General features: G+C 42.0%; 2 protein-coding genes across 2 annotated transcripts; both read right to left on the bottom strand.

The window, feature by feature from the left end:
* Window positions 1-2927: 2927 nt before the first annotated feature.
* Window positions 2928-7490, bottom strand: LOC147145113 (extracellular calcium-sensing receptor-like). The gene is made up of 6 exons (XM_086035752.1): window positions 7342-7490; window positions 6951-7239; window positions 6050-6862; window positions 5293-5520; window positions 5095-5218; window positions 2928-3838 (listed from the first exon to the last, which is right to left on the bottom strand). The coding sequence occupies exons 1-6, from the start codon at window positions 7476-7478 to the stop codon at window positions 2928-2930; spliced, it is 2502 nt and encodes an 833-aa protein (XP_085891878.1). The 5' UTR covers window positions 7479-7490.
* A 1545-nt stretch (window positions 7491-9035) lies between these two features.
* On the bottom strand, window positions 9036-12836 carry LOC147145112 (extracellular calcium-sensing receptor-like). The gene is made up of 6 exons (XM_086036061.1): window positions 12748-12836; window positions 12388-12679; window positions 11512-12306; window positions 11206-11427; window positions 11008-11131; window positions 9036-9949 (listed from the first exon to the last, which is right to left on the bottom strand). The coding sequence occupies exons 1-6, from the start codon at window positions 12834-12836 to the stop codon at window positions 9036-9038; spliced, it is 2436 nt and encodes an 811-aa protein (XP_085892187.1).
* Between the last annotated feature and the right edge of the window lie 2280 nt (window positions 12837-15116).

Raw genomic sequence — 15116 nt, 5'->3', positions numbered from 1 at the left:
ATCGCCAGCAGATGTCACCAGTTTCGTTTATCAGACCCATTGCCAGTATGTAGCACAATCGTCATACATTTTTTGTTTTTTTGGCATCAAAGTTGCTTTTTTAGAATTGTTTTGGGGTTTTAAAATAAGAAAATTACTGTTTATATGTCTGATGTGTCATAAAAGCAAAAATAATGGGGTTAAATTTGAAATTTTTACGTTTATAGTTTATATATGTCTTCACAAAACCCTTAGTTTCTCCGTTTTTTTTTCTAGAAACAGGATTTTCAGTGAAACTTGCCTATGTTCTACTGCAGATTACTCAAGAATGACAAATGCTAGAAATAAACTATAAACTTTTTCTTACGAAAGAAGAGAGTCTAATCTTTCTTTTGGTAGGTTCCATGTCTATATAGTCATAAAACACAATATTCTGTGGGCCTTCAAAGATGGATCAAAATCCTCAAAAATGGCTGGCACTGAGGAGCTTATCTCTGCTGCAAATGGCTGGCATTGAATGAGTTGATGGCAAATGAGCTGGTAATGGACAGCTACTTAACCTAGGTCTTTTGTTGTTTGCGATCTGTATTTATTAGAGAGTATCTACCAGATGTCACCAAACTTTTCAGGACTGGTGCCACAAAAGATACATTATATTTCAAACCCAAACTGAAAATTATATGTTTTCCCCTTTAGTGTAGTTCAGATAATCAACCAGCTTATCTACAAAGTGATCCTGTGGTATGTGCTTGATTCAGGGCGCATTGAGAAATTCATGTGTGAGTGTGCTCTGCTTGCATTAATTTACGAACACAGCCAGCACTAGCACATCGTTTCCCCTATCCCCTAGCCAAGAGCGCACACTGGCACTCTGGCGCTCATTTTGGTGCACCCTGAATAACTGAACGGCACATTTGAACAACGCTCTGTGTTTCTGCAAGGTCGGAGTGAACCAGTGCGCACTCGGACCATATTTACAAACACGACCCACTGAGTAAGATGAGGTGAGAGTGTTTCAGGACGAACTGTGGCAGCTGTTCAAAATGGTCTGAGCATCCTACAGTTCCTGGCCAAGAAGAACATTGCCGTGCTGGAGCAACCTACCCATTCCTCCGGCTTGACACCATGTGCTTTATTTCTCTCATTTCCAAGGTCAAAGGGGTCAACCCGGGTAACAGTCTTGAAGGCAAGGACAATATCAAGATAGCTGCTACGTATACTTTCAGGAGCACGTGTGAAGGTGGGAAAGCGCATTAGACTCCAGTGGGATTACTTCGAAGGAGAAAGACAGCAGTTTGTGGTTTGGTTTTGAAATATACAGTATCTCTCATGGCATCGATTCTGGAACTTTCCTGATACACATCACTGAGTCAAAAATGCGAAAGCACGGCTAATAGCAAAGTGGTAATTGGTATATTTCTGGGATTGTGAAGTGGTGACGTGAAGTATGTTGATGTATCCTTGTTTTACTTTGCTCACATGGTTGTCTCGCATCTTGAAGGTCATTGGTCCCATTCCTGGGTTACTGAAAGTATCCTTCTCATAAGACATCAAATCTCCACTTAATGCAACATCATTACAAAAATGAACCATTTCTGTTGCCCTAAGGGAACTTTAACATTGACCGGCGACCACATTAATCCTGCACATCATGCAGGAAGTATCTCTTAATTATGAAGTCATCTGAATTTTCTCTTACAGTTTGGATGCACTGTTTGGATGAAAGGATTGAGGGACCTCGCCGTTACACCTACAGTTAGTGAAAATTAAAGTGAAAGAACAGAAAAGGGCCTCTCCAATCTGTTCCCACAATAATGGGATTATTAATTCTAATTAGGACTAAAATGTTACTTTAAAATAGTGTATTCCTACCTAGCCTATTTGGACACATACACAGTACACCTAATTCAAAGTGGATCCGTAGTAGGCCTTTAAGTCATGGCTGGGGGGAAAAACAGTAGCATATTGAGAGATCCAAGCTAGCGTTTAATTGCATAAAGCAGACAAGCATGTTGTGATTAGGGTATTAATGAACATACTCTTCGTTTTCTGCTCGAGGCAACATGCCACCTGTTGTTCAAGATGTTGTGTAAGGATGAAGCAACATTGTTTCATCTCTTTCGTCCTCTCCCCGTGGGCTGGCACCTTTGGGTAAAAGGGTTCTGCACACAACAGATGAGGACGTATACATCTCCCAATGGTCTCCCTCTTCTTTGTTGTTTTTGTATTATGTACAACGTGTCCTGTTGCATCATCTTTTATTTGAACTTGAGCAGAGCTGTCCAGGGATTCTGGAGTGGATATTCAGGTCTCAGCCATATTGAAAGACTGCTATCACATGTTTTTTTCCAGTTATCTAGTTAAATAATTGATAATATACATAGTTAGAGCAACTCCAACTAATTCCTTATTTCTGCCTATGACCTGGAAATCGTGTTGATGCCGCATGAAATCAGAAACATTGTGGCCTAACTGCACTCTATGGATGCCTATAAATGGCTGAGTTCCTCTCTGTATACTGCATATAATTTCAAACGCAACCTTTGCAATATACGGTGTATGCTCCCTGTTTTCATATATTGTATTATATCACTGGCATCGGGCCGAAACCACCTATGTTACAATCCAGTGAATTTGATATTTTTCCCCAAATTTATACTATTGGTCAGTCCACACGTGTGGGTGTTATTATTGTTATTATTATTATTTATTTATTTATTTATTTATTTATTTTTACAAATTATTGACAGATCTAAAGTATTGATAATGTCAATATAATGTTAATGGTTGTAAATAACAATAATAAAAATAAATTGATCCTGGTGACTGATTTCATTTATTGTGAATGGCAGTATCAGTGACATACAAACAGTATATTTTCTCTGAAACAACTGCATGGATATTAAACGTGGATATAATTCTGCTGAACATTTTATTATAAGTGTTTATTATTTATTATTATTTGATTTTCCCATGATGTGCTTCTTGGTGTTCTTCTCAGGCCTAAACAATATTATGAAGCATTTGGGCATAAAAATGCAAAAAAGCAATCCATAACTGGAGGCCAGGATAGCAAATATCTCCACAGCCACTGTGAACTTGCCCGGAGAGCTGATATAAGCAGGTATGAAGGCAATCCAAACTGCACAGAATGTCAACATGCTGAAAGTGATTAATTTAGCTTCATTGAAATTATCAGGAAGCTTTCGGGCTAAAAAAGCAATGACGAAGCACAAACTGGCCAGGACTCCGATGTAGCCCAGCACAGCCCAGAAACCCAGAGCGGAGCCCAGTTGACACTCTAAAATAATCCTATCTTGATAGAGTATCATATTTTTAAATGGAAAAGGGGGGCTGATGGTGAGCCAAAGTATGCAGATGACCACCTGCATGAGAGTAAACACCACCACGCAGAGTCTCTGCTGCGTGGGTCCGAACCACTTCATGAGATTACTTCCTGGGAGTGAGGCTTTAAAAGCCATCAAAACCAGGATGGTCTTTCCCAGAACACAGGAGATGCAAAGCACGAAGGTGATGCCGAAGGCTGTGTGACGCAGCATGCAGGACCAGCGGGTGGGCCGGCCGATGAAGGCCAGAGAGCACAGGAAGCACAGAGTTAAGGAGAAGAGGAGCAGGAAGCTCAGCTCTGAGTTGTTGGCGCGTACCAGCGGCGTTTCTTTGTGGCAGTAAAAGACTATTGTCGTCAATGTGGTCAGGAACACTCCTAGTAAAGAGAACAAGACTAGAAGAGTTCCCAGGATTTCTCCATAGGTCAGGAACTCTATTTCTTTTGGGATGCAGGCGTCTCTGCGCTCATTGGACCAGAACTCTGGCGAGCATTTCATGCAGTGTATAGAATCTGTAAACAGAAGAGTGTTTGATTGCACTGATACCAACATTTTTTTTTACAGTGTTGGTCAAACTGTCATTATGTCTCAACAGCACTAGTACATGATAGATATGACCTGTGGAAAAACTTCTATCATTTCTGTCCCTGTCTTGTGTCTTGTGTCTATCTATCTATCTATCCATCTATCTATCTATCTATCCATCCATCCATCCATCCATCCATCCATCTATCTATCTATCTATCTATCTATCTATCTATCTATCTATCTATCTATCTATCTATCTATCTATCTATCTATCTATCTATCTATCTATCTATCTATCTATCTATCTATCTATATACATACATATACATACACACACACACACACACACACACCCCCACACACGCACACACATATGGAGTATTTGTCGAGTGCAAGATTAAAAAAAGGTCACGAAGTTTTGTGTAGTAAAATAAAGTAAATAACAATTCTCAAACAAATATTTGACTATCCTCATTCTCATTCTGCAGCACAGATGTCCAGCAATACCAAAATAAACACAGTTGATAACAGATATCAAGACCCTTTACTTTAAAATAGGTTGGTTACGTTTTCAAACTTCTGCAGAGGAGCACGCAGCGTAAAAAAAAAAAGATGATAATAGTTGGAGGGAATGTCACCCGCATTTGTTGAGATGTTGGTGTTTTATGCAGTGAAATCAGCAACATGGGGGAACCTGAACCAGGAGCATTAACGACAACAGCAACAGACTCAGAGAAGGAAGATTTTTCCCATCCATGGTTTGATGTTGTCGGCTAAAGCAATGATTCCTGGCCTGTGCTTTTTGCCTTGTAGCATCTTAAAACTACCAGTTTATAGCGTTCCAAAGTTCTAATCTAATCTATTCTAACCTGAAAAAAACCCATATACAAAGTATCTTTTCACTCATCAAAAGTTAGTTTTTTGTTAGTCAGTTAATGACATTAGCAATAGCATAAAAGTCAAGCTGATGTTAGCTACAGTAATACATGACGTAACGTATTTTTTCTTCTTCCCAGTACTATATTATTTAAAGGGAAACAATTTCTTTCGTAGAGAAGTTTGCAAAGTTATTAAAACGGGGCTTATATATTATTGACAGTAAAACTATTCATAATTTTGTGCTTTTACTCCACATTTGCTTGAGTAGAGTAATTGAATCACTTCTTCTTTAGAAGGTCTGTAGAAGGTCTGTATCTCTGTTTTAGTATGAAGTGTGAGCACTTTTGCCACCTCTGGTTACCTGTTGAGTTACTGATCTCTCCTGCGGGACACATGATGCAGTCATAGCAGCACACTGGACGTCCTTTCTGGAGGACCTTGTGGCTTCCCGGAAGACAGCTCTCGCTGCACACTGACACAGGCACCTGCCACCCAAACACACAATTTCCTTAATTTATACAGCATACACAAGTAGAGTGTATGCAACAACCCGCTTCACCTTGGAGTGTCCGCTACCCCACACCACTGGAATGTCACTCATCATGAACTGATGGCTGCCCGCCTGAGAAGCGTCATAAATGCCCACCGTCACTCCTTCCATGGTGCCTCTGTTTGTTATCTGCAAATTGACCAGTTGGTATCTGGCTGGTGAGTCGCCATTACTGTCAAAATATACTCTCTCCCCTTCTGGGGTAGTGAAGTTTACCATGCTGAGATATTCCAGGACCTGGCAAAAGGTTCAACATATATATCATTATATTTGAACTGGTTTGTTATCCACCAATGTGAGCCTCGCTGCCATGCAAAACTTGACAACAAATGGAATCTTGCCACAACAGATGAAAAAAAACACATTATATTTTGCCACCAAAACTGTATTTGCCATGGTTAAATAGGAGTCACTTATAAGGCATGATTTTTACAACTTTCATTTAAAAAGAATATGTTTTTTGACTATAAGCCTTAGACCTACCCCCATCTCCATTAGTTTACTAAATATCTGCATTTTCTAAAATGGGGATTTAAGGGGGGTGTTTACAAAGCCTTCTCCATTGCTTTCCCATTACTTCTGGAACACATATATGGAACTGAGCAGACCTGGACACCTTTAAATCGCTATTGTTTTTTATATAAAACAACTGAGTACTTTGAAAAGTGCTAAAAAACTAAAATGTATTATTTACATTATCAATAAATTGATAAACTGATAGACATGAGAGGCAGTTGCCTGCAATTATGACTCAACCACCTCTCACCTGCCATGGCTGAATTTGTGCGGGATCAGCACAACTCCCATTGGAAAAGGGCCCTCTTCCTTCTTCACACTTGAGTAGGGCATCAAGAGCGTGGGCCACCGAGTAGACGGACTTATAGACATTGTTGGTGAACCTCAGCTCGGACACGTCTATGAATTGTGACTCGACTTCTCGCAAGCTCTCCAGGCCGCTGCAGGGCTTTCGTCGTCCCACCGCGGTTGCGTTCAGTGAGCAGTCAAACATGTCCTCCCAGAAGTCTCGCACAAAGTGGCTGTGAGGGAACAGCGAGGGGTGGATCCCCCTCAGGTGCTCCTCCAGCCCGGGGATCCGAGCCCTGCTGACGGTGAATCCCAGCGAGCCCACGAGAACGCTGTACCCGTCGCTGTCAGCCAGCGAGTGATCTGTGATCCAGGCGTCGCTGCCCACCCACTGCACACCTGTGACGTTCTGCTTGTACAGCTGCTTTGCCAGTAACTTAATTTCTCTGTGAGACATAAAGGCCAAAATCACTTTGGAAGAAGCACTTTGGATTTTGGATGTTATCCTCTGCAGATCCGCAGGTGGACCAGAGGATGAGAAGGCGTCGGAATACTCAATGCACACGCCGTATTCATGCGCAGCCTGGATGAAGGCAGCAATGCCATTGAGGCCATACTCGTTCTCCACGGCTATGGCTCCGATCCAGGTCCAGCCCAAGTGCTTGACTAGTTTTGCCAGGGCTCGGCTCTGGTAGTAGTCACTGGGAATGGTTCTGAAAAAGGTTGGGTACTCTTTTCTGTTGCTGAGACAGGCACAAGTAGCAAAATGGCTGACCTGTAATCACAAAGACAAATGAAGTGCTGGTGACATTCCCAGATGGCAACTTTTTATTTAATATTAATTTCATCGAAACAGCTCTTACCACTGGAACATGGAAACGTCCAACAACTGGTGCAAATGCAATGGTCGGTCTGGATCCTGAATGTCCCAGGATGGCTTGCACCGTTTCAATTTTTGTGCAGTTTTCAACCCTGACTTTTCCCTCAAGGCCACTCACCAATGCCAGTGCCGCTCTCAGAATATCCATGGTTCCACAGTCGTCGTAGATCTTGTAACCCAGCTTGATGCCGGGGAGCATGGCAGGGTTTTCGTTGATCTCATTGATGGCAAATATCATCGCCTGCGCAAATTTGAATTCCCTGAAATTGAAGCTGAGATGGCAATAAATACAAACTTCACTCGTGTCAACTACAAGCAATTTATGCATTAACAGAAAAACTCAGTTCAGTCTAACAGCATTAAACAGTACATACTTTTTACACGTTCGCACCTCTGGAATCACTTGAAATGTATTAACCACATAATCCTGCCCTGTGCGGAATGAAAAAATGCCTCCAATGACAACATCCCCTTCCTGCGCCAGCTCAGGCGGGAGCGGTGGCCCTTGCATGCGACACACACACTCCACCCTCTTCTCTGTGAATAGCACCAAGATCAGCAGGCTCAACAGCGACATAGTGTCGCTGTGCAGACCAGGCCAGCCATCCCCGCTAGCACGACATGGCTTTATACACCCAAGGAGGGACAAGTTGTCATGGTTCATCTCGTACCTCAGGAGATTCCAAGAAACAAGTCAAAATGTGTTGTTACTGGACATGTGGATTTTATTTCTGCAAAGTATACGGAGCGTAAATGGGTGATCAGCAAAATGTTGTGAAGCACCTACTTCTTGTGTCAGAGTAAATTACTCTACATTTACAAAAGTATTGAGACTTATGGAAATTACACTGATGTGTGAACATGTAAGAAAAGATGACATTTGTCTCCCTCTTCCCACTAGGAATGTTCAATGACACTTTTTTTTCAGATACCAGTATTCACTCTTTGAGTACTCACTGATATTAAGTTCTCACGGAACCTCTAGTACTTTTGATATATACAATTTCACGAAACACAATGACAAAACAATGTGGGAAAAAAACTTTCTGACGCAGATGATCATTTGCTGATGTGTCAAACTGCTGCAATATTGCACCAACTACTGCCGAGGGGGACTTACTCCATGTAAGATTTTTTTTTGCCATAAAAATCAGTGGCTGGTATTGGGTGTTCGTGGTGGCCCGATACCAATAGTCAGAGGTGGCTATTCTGTCAGTACTGACGGAAGATCCGCGAGACAGTCACAGTCAAGATCCATCAGACGGACTGTTGTTTTGCTGCAATGACGAATGACAGGAAACCTAAAAAAAACTGATAAACTATGCTCAGACGGAAGCGGGTTTAGTCCGTCACTGGAATCGTCAATAATCGGGCCAGTAACAATGAACCTTCTCATTCCATCGCTGATGGCTGACGGAAAAATGCGCTGCGTGTTTTGCACGTGTTTATTTACAGGGCTAACTTGACTACACAGAGGTTGGTTCGAGCGGAGTGGAGGAGCTGCTGCTCCGACAGAAAAAATAAGTTTGAACATCGCTAGTCAATCTGGTGACCTGTGGTTGTCCTGGCTTCTATGGAAGTGTGGTTAAAATAAAGATGACGAACTAGCAGGCCGGCCACTGGTGAATGATGAATGACCAGTGGAATTTGCTGATGCATCCACCAGTGCTGTCACCCCTGTTTTTTATTTTATTTTATTTTTTTTTTTACTGACGGTCCTCAAATAGTAGTGACGAACTGTAATTTAGCGATGGCAGAAGCACGGTTAAAATAACGCTGACGGAGTGATGGAACGACGATGAAAGGTTTGGTTGGGCTTGAAATAATGACGGACAGATGATGACGAACGGGGGAACATTGGCAAATGATGAATGACGGAACTGCAAAATTTACTGATCATCCAATCTTTGTGCACTTTATTAATTAAGGATCAGAGTTGGCTAAAGAGACTTACCAACCCCTGATTGATTAATTTATTGATTTAGATGTGACTATTGGGTCTATCAGCAGTTAATTCTTCTTATTATAACGCTTGTTATATAAATCTAAAATATGACCTGATACGTTTTCATAAGGATTTTACCGTCCCTTTACTTCTGACGCTCTTCTTTGTATTCTTCTCAGGTTGCATTAGTATAATGTAACATTTAGGAATAAAAATGCAAATGAGCAGTCCAAAACTAGAGGCCAATATTGCAAATATCTCCACAGCCACACTAAACTTGCCAGGGGAGCTGACATAAGCTGGGATAAAAGAGATCCATACCGCAGAAAATATTAGCATGCTGAAGGTGATCAGTTTGGCTTCGTTAAATTTATCAGGCAGCTTGCGGGCCAGAAAGGCCAGAAGGAAACATAGCAAAGCCAAGATTCCTATGTAGCCAAGCACAGCCCAAAAGCCCACAGCAGAACCCACAGCACACTCCAAAATGATTTTATCCTTAAACTCCTTGAAATTTTTGAAAGGAAACGGTGGTGCGATTATGAGCCAGATGACACATATGACCACCTGGATGAGAGTAAATGCCAGGACACTGAGTCTTTGCTGAAGAGGCCCAAACCACTTCATAACATGACTGTCAGGAAGTGTCGACCGGAACGCCATCAGTACCACGACAGTTTTCCCCAGTACACAGGAGATGCAGAGCACAAAGGTGATGCCAAACGCAGTGTGTCGAAGCATGCAGGACCACTCGGTAGGCCGGCCGATGAAGGTCAGAGAGCATAGGAAGCACAATGTTAAAGAGAGGAGTAGCAGAAAGCTCAACTCTGAGTTGTTAGCCTTGACGATGGGCGTTTTTCTGTATTTGAAGAAAACACAAGCCACAGCGGCGGTTGAGCACAATCCCAATAAAGTCGCCACGGTGAGGAGAGATCCCATGACCTCTTCGTATGACAGGAACTCTGCTTCCTTCCTCGTGCAGGCGTCTCTCCTCTCATTTGACCAGAACTCAGGATGGCATTGCGTGCATGTGACAGAATCTGAAAGTGTAGGATGGAACATTGGTAAAAAGTATGGGTGTAACAAGAAACGGTTTGAACTCGAAAACCGTTTTTTGATTTAAAAGGTGCGAGTGCATCGAATCGAACCGAATCGAATCGTTCCACGTTGAAATGTATCGAAATATGTAGTGAATGGTCTTTTATTGGAGAGATATATCTTAGAAGGAATTTGCACATTTACAATACTGACAAATCCATTCAAATGTGTGTAAAATAACAACAAAAAAGTAATTGCATCATACACTATCGAACTGAGCCATACTATATCGAATCGAATCGATCCACTTTCAAATCGAACGTCATTGAATCGTTTCACACCTAACATATCGAAGACTGTATTGAATCGTCTTTTGTGGAGGGATGCACACCCCTAGTAAAAAGGATTGGGTATCGTCATACACACAAAAATTTCAACATTATATTGAGTGAAGAAACAGTGCAACATTCATAAAAAAAAGAACAACAACTATAGAACAAACAACCATATATATATATAATAATAACTATCCACCATACATTTTCTATAGCGGTTATTCTCATTAGCTGAAGCCTACATCAGGTGACTTTGTCCAGGAGGTGGGGTACACTCTGGACTGGTCCCCGGCCAATCACAGGGCACATTTAGACAAACAACCATTGCCCTTTACATTCACACCTATAGACAATTTAGAGTCTTCAATGAGCCTAGTATTTTTTGGGATTATGTTAGTACTGGGACAAAACCCACATAGGCATGAGAAGAACATGAAAACTCCACAAATGAGGGCTTGAGCTGAGATTCAAACCCAGGACCTTTTGACTCCGACTAAGGTATGCTAACCACTTGTTCAGCATGCTGCCTGATGATTAACTTAGAGTACATGTTAATTAATACCTGCATGACAGCGTCAATGCAAACTTAGCATTTTACCTTTGTAAAGTAATTAAAAAAAATAGAGATCTTGAATGAGAGCTCATGACTTTGTGCAGTTGAACCTAATGTTTTGGTCTCTGAGTGTATTTAACTTTGTGCTGCCCAACCCTGTTATATATCCTACCTGTGATGTTGCTGAATTCCCCCTCAGCACACCTTGCGCAATCATAGCAGCAGATGGGCTTTCCTTTCTGCAAAACCTTATGTGTCCCGGGGCGACATTTCTCACTGCAAATCGACACAGGAACCTGCATGATAAAAATAAATGGCTACTTTGTATCTGCGTTTTGCAATCAACATTGGTAGCCACACTCTAGCTCACCTGCTGAGAGTTCCCTGCCCAAACCAGAGACCTATTATGCAAATTGAGCTGTTTATCCGCAGATGCGTCATAGAGACCAACTGTGACAAATTTGATTGTCCCATTTTCTGTTGGCTGCCAATTTATAATTTCATACTTTGCTGCTGGATCTCCATTTTTATTGAAATATACCTCATCTCCTTCTTTAGTTCTGAAACGAATCCTCTTCATGTGTTGTAAAATCTAAGGTGAGGTACACAACGATGCTATTTAGCTGTCAGTGTGGTGTAAAAAAACCAACCGAAAAACACTTTTGTTTGTACTTACTGCGAATGGCTCTAGCTGCAATCTGGTATTGCATGTCGTGTCACAGCCAAGAATACCATGAAGTGCATGGGCCACAGCATACACAGCTTTATAGACATTGTTAAAGATAGGCATGAGTGACATATCAGTAAAGCTGTTCTGCGTGCCGCTGAGGTCTTCAAACCCGCTGCACTCCCACTGATTCGTGGCTGATGACGTTCTTTGTTCAATCTGACAATTGAATAACGTCTGCTTGAATTGCCTGATCGTGTCATCACCGGTTGAATTCAGATGTTTCAAATCTAAAATGAACTCCTTCATGCCGCCAATGTGTGCTTTAGGAATGGACAGCCCAAGGGCTCCATCTAGGATATGAGTCTGATCCATAGCTGCGGTTTGGGAATCAAAGATCCAAGACTCTGTACCAACCCACTGGTAGCCAGTCAGATTGTGATGAGACAACTGGTGTATTAGTACATCCATGTCCATGTGAGAGAGGAAAGTGACAATCACCTTGGAAGTAGAAGCCTTAATAACATTGATTGTCTTTTGTATTTTGTCTGGTGGATCTGTCCTAAAGAAAGATACTGAGTACTCCAGACAGATACCAAGCCGTCCGGCAGTCTCTGTGAACGTGGCCATTCCATTATTGCCATAATCATCATTGCTACTGATAGCTCCCACCCAGGTCCACCCAAAGTGCTTGACAAGCTGGGCTAGAGCTCTACTCTGATAATAGTCGCTGGGTATTGTTCTCAGGAAAGATGGGTATTTGACTTTATCACTGAGACAAGCACAAGTGGCAAAGTGGCTGATCTACAGGAAAAGAGAAAGGCTTTAGTGACAATATTTATTTCGGAGAGCGAATGCAGTGCACCTTGGTCTAATTCTACCCACCAGTGGGATGCGAAAGGGTCCGATGGTGGTCGCTATAGCCATACAAGGAGAGGAAGATGTCTCCCCCACAATGGCCTGCACTTGGGCTTGTTTGGGGCAAGGCTCCTCCAAAGGACTGTCTCCGTCCCCATTGGCCAAAGCTAGTGCGACCCTCACCCCTCTAGCAATGGAGCCACAAGAATCATGGATTTTGTACCCTAGAGAGAGGCCAGGCAACAGGTCGGTGCTGTTGTTGATCTCCTCGATGGCAAAGACCATAGCCTGGGCAAACTGGAACCCCCTAAAATTCAAACTGGGAGCAAACAATTGAATGAAGCAGCATTTTCAGGAATATAGTTTAACCTGAACTCAGTACTTTACCTGGTGCACTGCAGCGGCTGTGGCTTCTGCACATAGCTATCACATCTGTCTTTCCAGCTGCTGTGGAGAGAAAAGATTCCCCCCAACATGATGTCTCCATCCTTAAACAGCTGGGGAGTCTCTGGATCACCTCTGCGCCTGCATATTGGCTGCTCAGACCAGGAGAAAGACCATACTAGGAAGAGGTGGAGAAGTGCCAAACCCTGTTCTGCCCACCTGTTTGTGTATGCCATCGTGCCTGAGCATGAAGCTAAACCACAGAGTGACATGTCATACAGATCATTCATCTGGATCAAAGCTCACACTGGTTTTTATATGCGTTAGAGCTGACCCGTGAGGTGGGGTAGGAGGAGGGAAGTGCACAGAAACATTTTTTTCCCCACATCTAAATATGCAAGTTGCGCAATATGAAGGTTGAATTTAGTCATTTCAAATATCCCAAGTTTTCCTACAGTTAAAACTTTAGAAACAAGCTTTTTTTGCAAGATTTTTTTCATGTGTTGCCTTTTTCTTGTTTTCAACCTTTTAAGGCATTTGTCGTCACAAGACAGTAAAACCACATTTAATTTCAGGAAAACAATTCAAGTACAGCCGGCTATACAATCACAACTCATAAGTCGTGACAGGGTGGCCATTCTCGTGTAAGCTTTCTATGGAGTTTTTAATGCCACTGGGCGGTAACTTGCTTAACACTGAAACAGGGGTCTTCAATCCTGATCCTTGAGGGCCGCTGTCCTGCCTGTTGTCCGTTGCACCCTGATTCAAATGATCAGAAAATCAGCAAGGTCTGTGGAGGTTTTGAGCTTCCTCTAGCAAGAACGTCCATCTCGCCATATGCAATGACAGCCACTGAAACCCGACCAATTCCGCTACCAATCACTCTGATGGCCCTCCACACCTTTTCAGCAGAGTCCACCCTTGAGATGGATTGCGAATACTGTACCTCTCACTGACCCCTCCTGATCCGCATTTCTAGTTAATGTAACCATGCCATTGTTGCCGTAGTCATTGTTGGCCACCCAGGACCAGCCAAAGTGTTATGAGTTTAGGTACTACTTTCTGTTACTCAAACAGGCAAAGCAGCGACTGCCAATTGAGTGACAGTGACACAAACATTTACTGCTGGTATTTGTAAAATCCCAGACATTTGTGGCATGGTAACAATGGTCAAAGAGGGCTCGGAGACAGAGATGATGGCCGTAACTCAAGCCTGCCTGGAGCAGTTTTCCAGTCTGATTGGCGTCAACCTTGGGGCGACGTTAGGCAGCAGGGAGCAGTTGTTGATCTACTTGATGGTGAATACCAACGTTTACATAATTATTTGCAGTTTGTCCTTAAGAGAACTCATTTTGGCTGTATAAACCTGTACATAGGTACTTTTATTTGATCAAAAGCAACATGAACAGACAATGTAGCCAATACCGATTGGTTTGGTTGTTCATTGTCATTCTCTGCGGGATGACACAAATGTTGCTCCAATTGATAGGCTTCTTTATGTTTTATCTCAAATCTTAGCCTCATCCTTTCTGATTTTTGGCTTAACAGAGTGCATGAAGTGATGATGGCAATTACTGCACTATGCAACTCTGAAAGTTGAATTTTTGACCTTATTTGTAAGCATAAAGGAAATTCCAACCTCCTCGTGGGCGGTAAACAGTTGGGTTTGTTTTTTTTCCCAATAAGTAATGTCTTCCAATAACCATTAAGTTGAAAAGCAGACAAAAACGTAAAAACTAAAGTCTAACTTCTCTCAACAAAACTGATTATTGTGCTGTGAGCATTATCTTTGTGAACTCCACGAACTAAAATAGCAAACACTTCACACGCATGGAAGACATACTACACTCAAACAATGTGGTTAGGTTTGGGAATTTGTTTTGTGGTGTATTAGTTTATTAACTTCCATTGATAACCTTCCCATAATGCTCTTTTAATTTACGCTAACACAAAATATATACAGTGCATTTTCAAATTAGAGTGCATAACATCAGGATTCCTGTATGCAGGTGCAAGTTATACAATATTATGCATGTTCTTTAGCTGTTAAAGCTTTACAATTTACATTTTATGCTTGAGTGTTGAACCATTTAAAACGGCATTTATTCATTTCTTCCACATCCATCAACCATTGAGTGGAACATTATCATCCATGTGTCCTTTAACTTCTCATCACTGCCTCATAATTTGGCAAAAAAAAAAAAATGCATTCGGAAAAGAGGATTAAAGTTCCTCTTTTGACAGGTGGTCAAAATAAACACTTCCACACACACCCTGATTAAGCAGAGCATTGGCCCGTGTCATCTTTAATTTGCTGTTATTGTTATTTGCCACAGAAGGGGATGTTTAACAATCAGCTGATGCGCCTCTCA

Source organism: Filicampus tigris, chromosome 7 (assembly GCF_054856515.1).
Source record: "Filicampus tigris isolate MCC_2025a chromosome 7, RoL_Ftig_1.0, whole genome shotgun sequence".
NCBI lineage: Eukaryota > Metazoa > Chordata > Actinopteri > Syngnathiformes > Syngnathidae > Filicampus > Filicampus tigris.
This window is presented reverse-complemented; position numbering and strand designations above follow the sequence as displayed.